We start from the raw sequence: 14614 nt of genomic DNA on the forward strand, positions 1-14614 counted from the left end.
TGAATTTCTCTTCTGAGGGGTAGATTTCTCACTTCCTGTTGTCTCGCACTGTTCTTAACTAGGAGTTATTTGTAAGTCTGATGTTTGTCACTTGTGGACTTACTGTACTTTAACAGCTTCCACTTAAACATGAATCTTCCAAGCTAGGCTTCCATGAAAGAAGGATGAGATCTTGACTTGATTCCAAACAATGCTTCATATAACTACATATCCTGTACTTTTATCTCCTTGTTAGCTATGTTCCAAGCACTCAGAAATTGGTTTCGCTGTAGTTTAGAATCTCTTATCTTTTTCTTTCAGAGCCTGGCAGAACGCTGAAGCCACTGTTCGGCTTTTCTGTTTTGACTAATCTTCTCCCGTCTATCTATTTGCTCATTAATTTCTGCACCTGGTGCCGAGCTGTTTTCAAACTCCAAATCATGGGAACTCTCTGGTAGCAATTCAGGAAGCACACCATCATCCCCACACCCTTCAGGGACATTCTCATGGGAAACTAAACTTTGAACAGGGTTCTCCTGGTCATTCTCTGCATCAATATCATTGACCAAACCATTGCTATCTTGAAACTCATTGACATCAATCCCCACATCCAAAGCACCCTGATCCTCAAACACATTCACAGGCTGAGCTCCAACACTAACCTCTAAAACCCAGAACTTAACCAATAAGGTCTCTTAGGCTGGATCTACACTGCCATATAATCCAGATTCATAATTCAGATTAACTGCATTGAACTGGGTCATATGACAATGTAGATTCATATAAAACAGCTCAATGCAGTTAATTTGCATTCTGAAAATGGATTGTGTAGATTCAGCCTAGGTCAGAGATTCCCTATAGGTGACACTTATTCCGTTTCTAACTCGCAAGCCTAGTTTAATACTGCACTGAGTACCCAGATGAACAAGGCAGACAAAAGTAAATGCCATCCAGTTCATTTATCAAGGTCTCAGTAATGCAAGAAAGGTTGCTCTGAATGTAATAATCATATAATTTAACAAATATGCTCTAGTATTTACAGTATCATACTTACTCTTGTTCTAGGGAGATACTGGTGTTGGACTCCCAGGCCCTCCTGGACCTCCAGGGCCACCAGGACTGCCTGCTCCATCTAAGGTATTTGTGAGTTTTGATGTTTCTTATGTACAACAGCTTCTGTATTTTCTTGCCTTTTCAATCTTATACTGAATCTTTACCATGCATAACATATGTACTGTGATCAGCAGTGGATAAGAAAACGAGAAAAAGAAAAATATTGGAAATACAAAGGTGAGTGAAAGAAATAGGCCACAAAGAGGGAGAAAGATAGAGATTATTAAGAAGTTCAGGCAGTTCCCAAATTATGAACAATATAGGTTCTGTAGGTTTGTTCCTAAGTTGAATTTGTATGTAAGTTGGAACAATACATTTCAAACTGTAACACCAGCTAATTTATTTGGATAGCATTGGGGTTTTTTTGTTAATTTTATGTTATGTTGTTTACTTTGTATGTTTCGGTGATATTACTTGGAAACCACCCTGAGTCCCCCATGGGGAGACAGAGCGGTATATAAATAAAGATTATTATTATTATTATTATTATTAGGATTACCAATCCACAATGTTAGTTTTGCTGTCTGGATTATTGTGAAAATGATTGCTGACAAAGCTTCAATTGAGACCCCCTTTCCCTCCGTGATAACTCTTACAGGAGTAAATTTCCGTTCATGAAGGTAGATTTCCTCTCACTTCCTGTTGTATCATCCCTGTTTGCAACCGAGTTATATGTAAATCAGATGTTTGCAACTTGTTGCCTGCCTGTAATGAGAGAGAGCAACAGAAAGGCCTGGGGAGGGACTTGACCTTTGGCAAGTTTCCCACTTAGAAGGAAGTGGTGCGTGAGAGAACAGGATAAATAATTCTGTTCATATATAGTTCAGTGATTGAGGTGTGACTTTATGCTTGGTGTTGGGGCGAAGGGTTTTGAATTTAGGAGGCAAATCATTTGATGTAGACCTTTAATCGTATATAAATTTGTCTGGAGGAACAGCCAGATAGATCGAGCAGAAGTCCTGAATCCCAGCACCCAACCACAATGCCACATAATCCAGTTTAAAGCAGATAATCTATATTCAGATTACAGTTAGCAGTGTAGATGGGATCCTAATAGATGGTAGCTTTGTGTACTTATCTGTTCCATTCAGATATTTAAAAAGACTGGGGCAGTGGTTAGATTTTGGTATGAAAAGGACACGACAGTGAGAAGAACTACAGTACCATCCTCTCCCACTTCATATCCTCAACTCTGTCATTGCTAATATCCTTCTCTCCAACCCAATCTTGTTTGGGAAAAAAGGACAAGAAAGGACAAGAATCAGTTCCCTTCACTTCATATTCCCTGTTGCTGTAAAATTACATACTTGCTCATCTGGTTTGTGAATGAGGCAATTATATGCCCCAAACAAAGATTCCCCGTTACATTTTGGTGCATCATGGATGTTGCGTCTCTATTCTTTAATCTGCAGGGAAAAGTCTACCAACTTAGCCTACAAACTAAAAATACTATCTAAGAGTTTTGATCAGAAAAATGCTCTCTTAGGGCGCTTCCAGACAGCACCAAAATGCGAGTTTTAAAAGTGGGGTATAAAATCCCAGTGCCTGATAGCAAGGCCGCACAGATGTGTCAGTCCCGAGAAATGGTTTCCCACCATCTTCACACCTTCCTTTGAAGAAAATCAACCTGGAGGGCAGACAGGGGATATCTGGTGGAAGTTTTTTGTTTTTGTTTTTAAATCTCTTCAAGATGCACTGGATCTCATTTGCACACATGCAGAGATTCAGATGTAAACACAAGCAGACAGGCCCGTAGCCAAGATTTTGATTCGGGGGAGGGGGGCTGAGTTTGTTTCAGGGGGGGCTGAGTCTGAGTGAAAGAGGGTCTAACCTAGCAAACCTTTTGCATCGTTACCCGAGTACCCCCATGCATATGGGATATATTGAGTATGGTGATCAGAGCATGATATGAATAAACATAACAGTTTAAATAATGCACCAGTAAGGCCTTTTCGCGAACCACCATGAGAATTTCTGGGGGGGGGGGGTGGCTGAAGCCCCTCAAGCCTCCCCCTCCCCCCCCCCCCCCCGGCTACATGCCCGCAAGCAGACTTCTTATTCTCTCTCTTTGCCCAACTATTAATTCAAGCTCTGCTTAATATTATAAAGATCTAAATAAAGGAATTGTTGCAAAGAATTTTAATTGCTTTCCGATTCTGCTTCCTTTTAGCCTCCTATGTTTCTGTGACTCAATTTTTTGACAGTCCAACCAGCTGTTTCAGGCTTTTTAAATGTGCATGTACACTGGAGCAGTCCACACAGGAGGAAGGGAAGGGAATTATGTGCTTTGTATGACTGCAAAGATACACAGTCACGTGAAAGCGTGCATTTGGGGGGGGGGGCAGAGAATCGGGTTTTAAGCACAACTTTTTAACACATTCTTTTCAGCTGTTAACCCGATTCTGCCCACAATTTTGCTAAACGTTTACCCCCCCCCCTTTTAATACCGGTTACTTCTGGCTTTTTAAGGCATGTGTAAAAGGACCCTTAGAGTAGCATAATGCATTTTCACAACCCATTCACAGTTTTTAAAGGGCATTCTCAGTGGTGCCCCCCCTCTCTGGAACTCCCTCCGCAGGGAGATTAGGTTGGCACCCTCCCTAGCCATATTCCGTAAGGAATTAAAGATGTGGATGTTTTGTCGTGTTTTCAGTTGATGACTCCTATGACAAACGAGATGTATCATAACCTGAATCGTCATTTAATCTGATTTCCTATATTACATTGACTTGATTATGATCCTGTTAATTTTGCTCTGTTTTCATGATGTTTCCTACGCTATTATACATTGGCTCCACCTTATTGAACCACATTATCCTTTAACCAGTTTGCATAGTGGTCTTCTCCCCCCCCCCCCCCCCCAAAATTAATCTGCTGTTACTGCTGTTGCTTGTTATTATTGTTATGCTGTTTTATGCTGTTTTAATGGTTACTGCTTTGATTTTAATTGTATCCTGCTTTGGGCTTGGCCTCATGTAAGCTGCCCTGAGTCCCTTTGGGGAGATGGAGGTGGGATAGAAAAGTAAAGTTCTTCTTCTTCATCTTAGTCTTCTTCTTCTTCTTCTTCTTCTTCTTCTTCTTCTTCTTCTTCTTCTTCTTCTATTGTTCCTCATTTCAGAGAAGAGTGGAAATAGAAGGCTCTGGATCTGGTGACTTTGGCAAAGACATAGAGCTTCCCAGAGTAAGTAGGTGCTCTAGTTGTTCCTGGTAGCTTTTTCAACAATAATGTCCTAAGGTAGTAGTAGCAAAAACTGTTCACTGTCTCACTATAACACAATGGGAAAACTGTAAGAAACATATTTGTTTCAGAATTGAGGCTGCAGATCTTGACAGAATAAAAACAACTTTGCGGGAAGTAATGATTTTCATTTCTCACTAGTGCTTTGAATGTTAATATTAGTGGGAGTTTAGATAAGGACCTCATCACATGGCTGGCCATTAAGAGGAGTGCTGCTACAGGCCATATGACAAGGTCCTTAGAATTACTTATTTAATAGGCCTGGGTAACAACGGAAAAATTTGTTTCTAAAATCGATTCATTTTTTGGGTTTTTTTGCGTTTCGATATTTAAAAGAATTCTGAAATTTTTCTTTTAAAAAGTTCGATATTTACGAAATTTCGTAAATGTTAAAAAAATTACGAAACATTAACGAAACAATTTCGAAACAATAACGAATCGATTCGTTAATGGCGGACGCGACCGCGCAATACGCTAAAAAACCTCCAAATGGGACAGGGGGAACTTCTGAAGCTTCCCTCTCCCTCTGTTGTTGACTGTTGGTGTGATATTTATAATTTTTTTTCACTAATTAAACAAAAAAACAACTATAAAACTTGCCCCAGACATGCGGAAATAATAACGAAACGGCCTCAAAACGATAACGAAACGAATACATAACGAATCCGAAGCATTTACGAAATGAATTTAAAAATTCGTTTCGTTTTTAAGTTGCTCCAGAATGGTTCGTTATCGCTTCGTTATCAAAAAAATAACGAATTTTTAACGAATTACGAATTAACGAAACGAAACCGCCCAGCCCTATTATTTAAGGTTCCGGTAGCTGAGCACACTGTGCCTAACTTAGTGTGTCCATTGGTGTGACTAACTGATATGACAGATTGAGCAAGTAGCAAGTCAAGATTTAGCCCATATAGCTTTATGAATATCCAGTGAATCAGACTGTTTGAGGATTCAGTCCCAACTTGTAAACTTGTGATGAGCCTGACATAAAATAATGTTTTATTTTATTTTATTTTATTTTATTTCAGGCTCTTTATTTTAATCTTTATATATACATATATATTATTATTTTTTAAACAGCACTTCAGGTACTTTGCATATATTATCCCCTACAGTAGACAAGTACAGTGGGCCTCAGGCTGAGACAATGGGCTTCCAAGACTACTAAGTAAGTCCGTTGCTGAGTCAATTGTTGTAATTATTCTGTAACAGTGTGTCTGATCTATGCAGGGTGCCCCTGGGCCTCCAGGTCCTCCAGGTCCACCTGGTGCTCCTGGATTCCCAGCGCCAGATTCAAATGCAGGCCCCCCTGGATTTCCAGGAGAAAATGGGAAAGATGGAGCAACTGGAGAAGCAGGACCTCGCGTAAGTAACTATGCATACACACGCTCTGGAGCCTTTCTATATTAGCAGTGGAGTCAATATTAGTATCATTAAAAAATCGATTCACTTTGCTACTTGCCATTTGATGGAATAGCTCATATAGCTATAGCAGTGCAATTGTGGACTAAAGGTTGTAGGTCCTGTGGTGAATATTGGTAGACTCCTCAAATGTCTACCTTCTAATTTCCCCTACTAACAGAAGTCTATCTTACTTGGCTTTTGCTACCAGACTATCTAGGGGACATGAGAGAAACCTCCTCGCAGGATTGCAAGACATCCGGGCGTCCCCATGGCAACGTCTTCATAGACGGCTGATTCTCTCACTCCAGAAGCAACCAGAAGCAACTTGCAGCATGCAAGCAAGCAAGCAAAACAACCAACGGACCTTTTCAGGACCAACCATGACAATAATCTCAATCAACATTGAAGGCATGTCAGCTGCTAAAGAACAACTGCTCTATGAATATGTGCCGAGATAAGAAATGCGGTGTGCTGTGTGTCCAAGAAACACACAGGGATGAACAACAGAAACGACCCAAAGTTCCAGGAATGATCCTAGACATGCACAGTATGGAAGCGCTGTCTTTGTAAAACCAGGCCTCCAAGTCAGCAGTGCCCACAACACTGAAGAAAACAATATAGAGGTTATAACAGTCGAGCTTAATAACATCACCGTCACCTCTGTGTACAAGCCCCCAAATGAAGAGTTTTGTTTCTCCTCCCCCGAGAACTTTGATAGGCACCAAAGGGCAGTAGTAATTGGTGACTTTAACAGCCATAGCCATATATGGGGCTATGCTCAAGAGGATAAAAATGGAGAGGCTGTCCTCTCCTGGTCTGAACTGCACAAACTATCACTCATCCATGATAGTAAGCTTCCACCATCCTACAACAGTGGGAGATGGCACCGAGGATATAACCCAGACCGCTTATTTGTGAGCGACAGCATTGTACAGCAATGCACTAAATCAGGTGTGAGAGAATTGGCCGCTTCTGGTGGGAAAGAATTGGCCGTCTGCAAGGAAGTTGCCCAGGAGACGCTTGGATGATCTGATGTTTTTTTCATCCTTGTGGGAGGCTTCTCTCATGCCCCCCCTTGAGGAGCTGGAGCTGATAGAGGGAGCTCATTCGCCTCTCCCCGGATTTGAACCTGCGACCTGTCGGTCTTCAGTCCTGCCGGCATAGGGGTTTAACTCACTGCGCCACTGGGGGCTCCGACACAATAAATAAATACCAGACTATCTGTTTGTTGGACAAACCCTATGTCACTATTATGAAAAAAAAAATCTCACCACTGGGTTAATAACTATATAAATTTCTAGGGACCTCATCACATGGAGGCCGAGAAGCGAGGGAACAGTAAGGGACAGTAGGAGAAACCATGGGGCAGTGTCATGTTGCATTCCCTTCCCACACCATTTCTCCACTTTCCCCTGCTTCCCACTGTTTACTCCCCAGCTTCTTCTATGGGGAGTCAGATGTACATCCAGCTCCTCTGGGCTCTGCTTTTCAGTGCTGTGGCACACTGCCGGCAAGGAACCCAGTGGAGCCCCGCCAGATGTAGCCTTGTGTCATCTGATGGGCTCTGGGGGACTCCATACTACTACTACATGCAGGAAGTTTGCTGAGAAGTGCAGAGAAGATGCTTCTAGACTTCCATGTGATGAGGTCACTTTTATGGGCCAAGGTTTTCCCAACGGAGGCTATGCAAGTGGGCAAGAGGGAAGCTCATCCTATTTTACTGATATCATCTTAACCCCAAAAGAATTATATTAATGTATTTTGTATAGGCAAATTGTACTGTTGCTTTCAAACCTTTCTCTACTTCTGAAAAATAGTGTTTAAAAACAGATTTTATTGTAAGCAGATTTTATTTTGGCAGTTGTTGTGTGCCTTTAAATTGTTTCTGACTTATAATAATCTATCATGAGATTTTCTTGGCACAATTTGTCCAGTTGGGCTTTTGCCTTTAGCTTCCTCTGAAGCTGAAAATGGGCTCCCATGGCTGAAAGGGGATTTGAACCCTGGTCTCCAAAGTCACAGTCAGAGCTACCTTCCCCAAGCAATTATGACTTACCCTAATACTTGTTGTCATTTTCAGGGTGTCCCTGGTCATTTTGGTCAAGACGGACTGATTGGTTTTGCAGGAATAAAGGGAGAAAAAGTAAGGTTCGATCTCAAATTCATTTTAAAAACATTTACAACTTTTAATTCCACTTTTGAGAGTTTCAAATACCTCATACTTTTTCCAAAGCCACCTAAATGTATTAACAATTCATCATTCTTCTGCTAACAACTTCCAGACATCATCCAAGACACACTTAAGCATAGATTGCCACTATTTTTAGTTGAGGGCACACAAAACATATACGCATTGATAAGTCACAGTGTAGAAAGCGAATGAAACATCAAGATTTCTTTAAATGCAGCTATTTAATCAGTGTGAATGGTGGAATGTGTGGATTGAAAAACACTCCTGATGGGTTTGTACTGAGCTTGTCCTGGGCTGGCTCAACACCATGAATGCTCTTTCCTTGTGCCCAGACTTTTGCCCAGATCACCTCATTCCGATTTGACTAAAAAGAGCATATCGGTTGATGTAATGATTTGTCTCTGTTTCATGTGGACATTAATTTATTTATTGTGTCAGGAGCAAACCAAACAGTTGTACTGCATTAAAAACAAACAAACAAACAAAACACAAAGTTTGCAAACTTGGTAGTTGATTAAATGTCCTCTGACCAGTATCTGGCCACTTGGAGTGCCTCTAGTGTTGCTATAAGAAGGTCCTCCATTGTGTATGTAGGTGCTCAGGTTGCATGGCAGTAGGTGATCTGTGGTTTGCTCTTCTCCACACTTGCATGTCACTTGCATGTCACACTTGCATGTCACTTTGTAGCCCCATTTCTTAAGGTTGGCTCTGCATCTCGTGGTGCCAGAGCGCAAGTCTATTCAGCGCCTTCCAAGTCACCCAGTTTTCTGTGTGCCCAGGAGGGAGTGTCTCATTTGGTATCAGCCATTGATTGAGTTTCTGGGTTTTAGCCTGCCACTTTTGGACTCTCGCTTGCTGAGGTGGACACTACCAGGGGGAGACAGATAGCAGTGCGTGTTGCATATGAAGTTATCTAATTGACCCTATTTAGATAATAGTTCTTCAAGTGCATGGGTTGTCCACATGGCATCAGTAGCCTTACTCACACCAAAACATGGAAAATGAGTAAAGGAAATTTGAGCTGGTAGCAGCTTACCTCAGATCACCCAGCCAGTTCATGACAGAGATTTCCTTATTCTCAGAGGACTACTTTAAACATGGCGTGTAACATACAGAATTGTATGTCACATGTCATGTGTGACATACGTGTTTCAGAAAATGGGCCTAATTGAAATTGCATTATCTCTCTGACCACAAGCTGTTCATGAATGAAACTCTTAATGATTGAAAGGGTGGAGTGTACAGGCAGGGGCGGCTCGTGCATTACGCGAAGTAAGCGGTCGCAGAACACTTTTTTTTTTGCCAGGGGCGCAGAGGCGCCTCTGTAAATGACCCTCGACCGCCACTTGAGGAGCGCCCCCTCTGCTCACAACAGCCCTAGCAGTCCGGGGGGAGCCTCAGCTTTCTTGCCTCGCTGCCGGGCGATCCTCTTCCCAAAGGGGCCAGGCCCTTGAGTCTCGCCTAGCCCCTCTCGTTCCTGTTCCACCCGGCCACCGGGTGCGTGAGCAGAGCCGGCGCTCAATCGTTCTCCGTGTTTGATCCCTTCCCCATGACCGGCTCCCTTTCCCGATCCCCTGGCGCTCCACCCGCCTCCTCTCCTCTTGGATTGTCTCTGTTCTGCTTTATTCATATTCCTAAGTTGGGTCCTTGTAGAGATGTATATTAACTGGTGCTTGCCAAGTATGTAGAACTGCAGTTCCCATCTGCCTTGTGTGTTGCGCTACAGGACTGCTGCTAGGTGCATCTCCCAACGCATAAACACACTCGTCCTTTACAAGATAGTGACCCCTCAGCATAAGGTCCAATTATATTGACATTGGAAAAGTTACTTTGATTCCAGAAAAAAAATAATTGGGGCAAAGTTTCTTATTTAGGAAGCTATGCCTCTTACAGCTAGGTCCCTGCTTTAAGGTATTTTTTCTTAACAAGCTACTCAATGGACAGGTTCTAGCAACTTAACTGAATTATCCTTTCTGGAAATCCACTCCCACTGCCTTTGGTTTTCAGTAGATATTTTTGTCTTTCATTTCACGGAATTCTTTCATGATTCATGTTTAAAAAACCAAAGTCTTCTAACCCTTCAAAACAACTGGGGCAGTAATTAAAAGTCTTCTTACAAAAAAGGGTTACATAATTTAGCTAATAGGTACCAAGCTTAAAGCAGTTGTGTGAATTATATATACAAAAGCAAAAAAAAAATCTCTTTTTTAAAAAAACATTCCCATTGTGATCAATGAGGAAAGAATGTGTATAAGAAAGCTATAGTGCCTAAGCTGGCCAATAGTGTAAAAGGTTGGCAGTATAGGAGTTACAAATATATTGTAAGCTCATTATACTTAGAGGTATAATTGTGATATTGTCACTGCATTTTATCTATATAAATAAAAATGTAATGTTTGTTTGTGGGATTAACAGAACTCAAAAACCACTGGGTGAATTGACACCAAATTTGGACACAAGATACCTAACAACCCAATGTATGTCCTTCACTAAAAAAATTGATTTTGTCATTTGGGAGTTGTAGTTGCTGGGATTTATAGTTCACCTACAATCACAGAGCATTCTGAACCCCATCAGTGATGCCATTGGGCCAAACCTCCCACACAGAACCCCCATGACCACCAGAGTGGGCCACAGCAACGCGTGGCAGGAGACGGCTAGTATATGATAAAATGTTTTTTTATTTTAACTGTTTATTAGGCCTGGGTAACAACGGAAAAATTTGTTTCTAAAATCAATTCGTTTTTTGGGGTTTTTTGCGTTTCGTTATTTAAAATAATTACAAAATTTTCCTTTAAAAAAGTTCGATATTTACGAAATTTCGTAAATGTGAAAAAAATTACAAAACATTAACGAATCGATTTACGAAACAATAACGAATCGATTCGTTAATGGCGGATGCGACCGCGAAATACGCTAAAAAACCTCCAAAAACTTCTGAAGCTTCCCTCTCCCTCTGTTGTTGACTGTTGGTGTGATATTATATTTTTTTTTCACTAATTAAACAAAAAACAACCATAAAACGTGCCCCAGACATGCGGAAATAATAACGAAACGACCTCAAAACAATAACGAAACGAATACAATAACGAAATACGAAGCATTTACAAAACGTATTTAAAAATTCGTTTTTTTAAAAAAATTGCTCCAGAATGGTTCGTTATCGTTTTGTAATTAAAAAAATTAACGAATTATTAACGAATTACGAATTAACGAAACGAAACCGCCCAGTCCTACTGTTTATCATTGATTGTCCATTCTTTAGTCCATAGCCATTATGTTTTGTCTTAACAGGGTGAACAAGGTATACAGGGACCAGTTGGAAGAAAGGTAATAGAATAGATTACTTTTAACATTTTATTCGTTAGAAAATAAACAGGTTTCCCAGAGATGGAGTTCTAAGGTGAAATACCATGGACTATCATAAGCAATAACAATGTGTTTGGAATGGGGGTGATAATGTCTTCTTATTGATTATATCACGAATGACTTTTCAATAACTTTAAAGCACAGGTTCTTTTTATTGCAATTTCCAGTGTGAGAGGGTATATCAGATTACAAAAAAAAACATTTAGACAAAGAATGACGTTGGACATGCAGACATACAGATTCTATGCATTATTATTATTATATTTATTATGCACCTATTTGCATTGATCAGGAGATGAAAGGGTGGTGACAAGGATGTGCAAAACTACGCATGGTCAAGATTAATACAAAACAATGCCACATCATCAAAATCATATGTTTGTTTTTCTTAGGGCGATCCAGGAGAGATTGGACCACCAGGCCCTAAAGGCGAGGCAGGAGCTGATGGACAACCTGGGCAATCAGGGCCTCCGGGACCCCCAGGACCACCGGGCCCGGATTATGGCTTTGGATTTGAGGTATTTTGCTTGTTTCAGAGAGAATATACCATGTAGCCTGACATTGTTAAACTTACAATTTTGTTTTGCTCTGGCTCAATCATATCCATATCCAGCTGTGACCATATCTCGTTAAGTTGGATTTGGCCATGGTGGTCCATGCCTTAGTTACCTCTAGATTGGACTATTGCAATGCGCTCTACATGGGGCTGCCCTTGAAGATGGCCCGGAAATTCCAATTGGTCCAACGGGCGGCAGCCAGATTATTAACTGGTGCGAATTACAGAAAGCGGTCCACCGTCCTGTTTAAAGAGCTCCACTGGCTGCCGTTTATTTTCCAGGTCCAATTCAATGTGCAGGTTTTGACCTACAAAGCCCTGAACGGTTTGGGAACCGCCTACTTGCCCGACCGCATCTCCGTTTACGAACCAAAACTCTCTTAACAGATTAGAGAGATGGGCCAAAACTAACAAAATGAAGTTCAACAGTGACAAATGCAAGATACTCCACTTAGGCAGAAAAAATGAAATGCAAAAATACACAATGGGGGACGCGTGGTTCGACAGCAGTACGTGGGAAAAAGATCTTGGAGTCCTCGTGGACAACAAGTTAAACATGAGCCAACAAGGTGATGTGGCGGCAAAAAAAAGCCAATGGGATTTTGGCCTGCATCAATAGGAGCATAGTGTCTAGATCTAGGGAAGTAATGCTACCTCTCTATTCCGCCTTGGTTAGACCACCCCGTGGAATATTGTGTCCAATTCTGAGCACCCCAATTAAAGAAAGATATTGACAATCTGGAATGTGTCCAGAGGAGCGTGTCTAAAATGATCAAGGGTCTGGAGAACAAGCCCTATGAGGAGCGGCTTCAAGGGCTGGGCATGTTTAGCCTGGAGAAGGCTGAGAGGAGACATGATAGCCATGTATAAGAGGAAGTCATAGGGAGGAGGGAGCAAGCTTGTTTTCTGCTGGCCTGGAGACTAGAACGCAGAACAATGGCTTCAAACTACAAGAAAGGAGATTCCATCTGAACATTAGGAAGAACTTTTTGACTGTGAGAGCCATTCAGCAAGTGGAGCTCTCTGCCCCGGAGTGTGGTGGAGGCTCCTTCTTTGGAAGCTTTTAAACAGAGGCTGGAAGGCCATCTGTCAGGGGTGCTTTGAATTCAATTTTCCTGCTTCTTGGCAGGGGGTTGGACTGGATGGCCCATGAGGTCTCTTCCAACTCTATGATTGTATAAATGGCTCAAGAAGAGAGCACAAACCTTGGATGAGGTTCCAACCTTGGAATCTAACTGTGGGAGATGTAACTGGGGCCAGAAAATATCTGTAAAGATACAGATAAGATAACCTTTCTTTATATTTATTAGGATATGGAAGGATCAGGCATCACTGGCTTGTCAAGTGAATTTCGAATCCCAGTATCCAGGGGGCAAAACGTAAGTAAATATGATAGTTGCAGCGTTTTTTTTAATATCTGAGAACTTGGAATGTTCTAAATCCAGTTAGGCATAATCTGTGGGGAGTTGGACTATTTTGACTTGACACTACCCATATTTCCATTGATGTCTTTCATTATTCTGTTGTCTAATCATTGACAATATTGATGCAGCTCCAACCTGTTTCATAGTTCCAATAGCATGAATGGAAGACAACACAGTGACTGGTAAAGTAGCATACAATAAGAGGAGATGATTAAGTTTATGTTCTGAACCAGAATTAAGAATTACATCATTCCATTCAAATTCAAGCAGCTCCAGGTTTTCCCATCTAAGCTATTCAAGCAAATCTATTTCAAGTGATGGTGATGAAAAGAAGTGGGTTTTGAAGAGGATTTGACTAAAGCCAGCTGTTATGACAAGAGCTCTCGTTTAGCTGTTCATAGATACTGTTGTGTCGTAGACAGATTCTTTCAGATGCAATGGCAATCATTCTTTTAGATTTTCTTAATCCAATTATGAGTCTTTCAGACAAGGCTTTGACTGCGTAATTGCCTCCTCTCATTTATGGAATTTTATTGGATCAATACCCAATTTTCTATTTGTGAGCCTCTTGATTTTTCCCTACTCCTGCTTCCAGCTTTCTTCTTACCAGTGAAAATCTATTAAGGAAAGAAAGGCAGTAGAGATAAAACCATATGTTGTATTAAAGTTCCTCCATGATGTGTGTGCAAGGGAGTGCTCTCCAGGGGTTATTTCTGGTATGGCAGTGTATTCTTTATTCTTAAATATTAATATAGTAGCTTGGGGACCCGGTGCTGCCCGGGTAAATTGAGAAAAGCATTGTGTGCCAAAGGTGGTCTTTTTCAGTCATTTATGTGGCTCGCAGTGCTCTCAGGAAGTTAGTGAAGGTACTGAGAGTCCCATTGTCCATGGTTCACCCACTTCCAAACAGCACCAGGATGTAGAGTGGGTCATGGGGGCTCTGTGTGCCAAGTCTGGTCTTCATCAGTTATTAAATGAGGGTCGCAGTGGTCTTGGGAAGTGAGTGAAGGTACTTCAAGTCCCATCATCCGTGGTCCATCCTCCTCCAAACCATACCAGGATGTAGAGTGGGCCATGAAGGCTCTGTGTGCCAAGTTTGGTCTTTATCGGTCTTTGTTGGGAGCCGCAGTAGTCTGTGGGAACCAAAGGGTGGGAAAGTACTACAAATCCCATCATTGTCCATTGTCCATCCTCTCCCAACCCTCACCAGGATGTAGGGGGTAATGGGGGTTATGTGTGCCAAGTTTGGTCTTGCTTGGTCATTGGATGAGGGTCGCAGCAGTCTCGGGAAGTGAGTGGAGGTACTTCAAGTCCCATCATCCATGGTCTGCCCTCCT

At 41.6% G+C, this 14614-nt stretch overlaps 1 protein-coding gene across 1 annotated transcript in view; it reads left to right on the plus strand.

Annotated features, from left to right (window-relative positions):
• Positions 1–14614, plus strand: part of COL15A1 (collagen type XV alpha 1 chain) — a 216930-nt gene that overhangs the window by 122375 nt on the left and 79941 nt on the right. Inside the window, exons 10-16 of the mRNA XM_067470147.1 lie at positions 1045–1116; positions 4211–4273; positions 5564–5698; positions 7818–7880; positions 11223–11258; positions 11690–11815; positions 13164–13232. Coding sequence (XP_067326248.1) covers positions 1045–1116; positions 4211–4273; positions 5564–5698; positions 7818–7880; positions 11223–11258; positions 11690–11815; positions 13164–13232 — 564 coding nt within the window. The remainder of the gene's footprint in view (positions 1–1044; positions 1117–4210; positions 4274–5563; positions 5699–7817; positions 7881–11222; positions 11259–11689; positions 11816–13163; positions 13233–14614) is intronic.

Source organism: Anolis sagrei, chromosome 6 (assembly GCF_037176765.1).
Source record: "Anolis sagrei isolate rAnoSag1 chromosome 6, rAnoSag1.mat, whole genome shotgun sequence".
Taxonomy (NCBI): Eukaryota; Metazoa; Chordata; class Lepidosauria; order Squamata; family Dactyloidae; genus Anolis; species Anolis sagrei.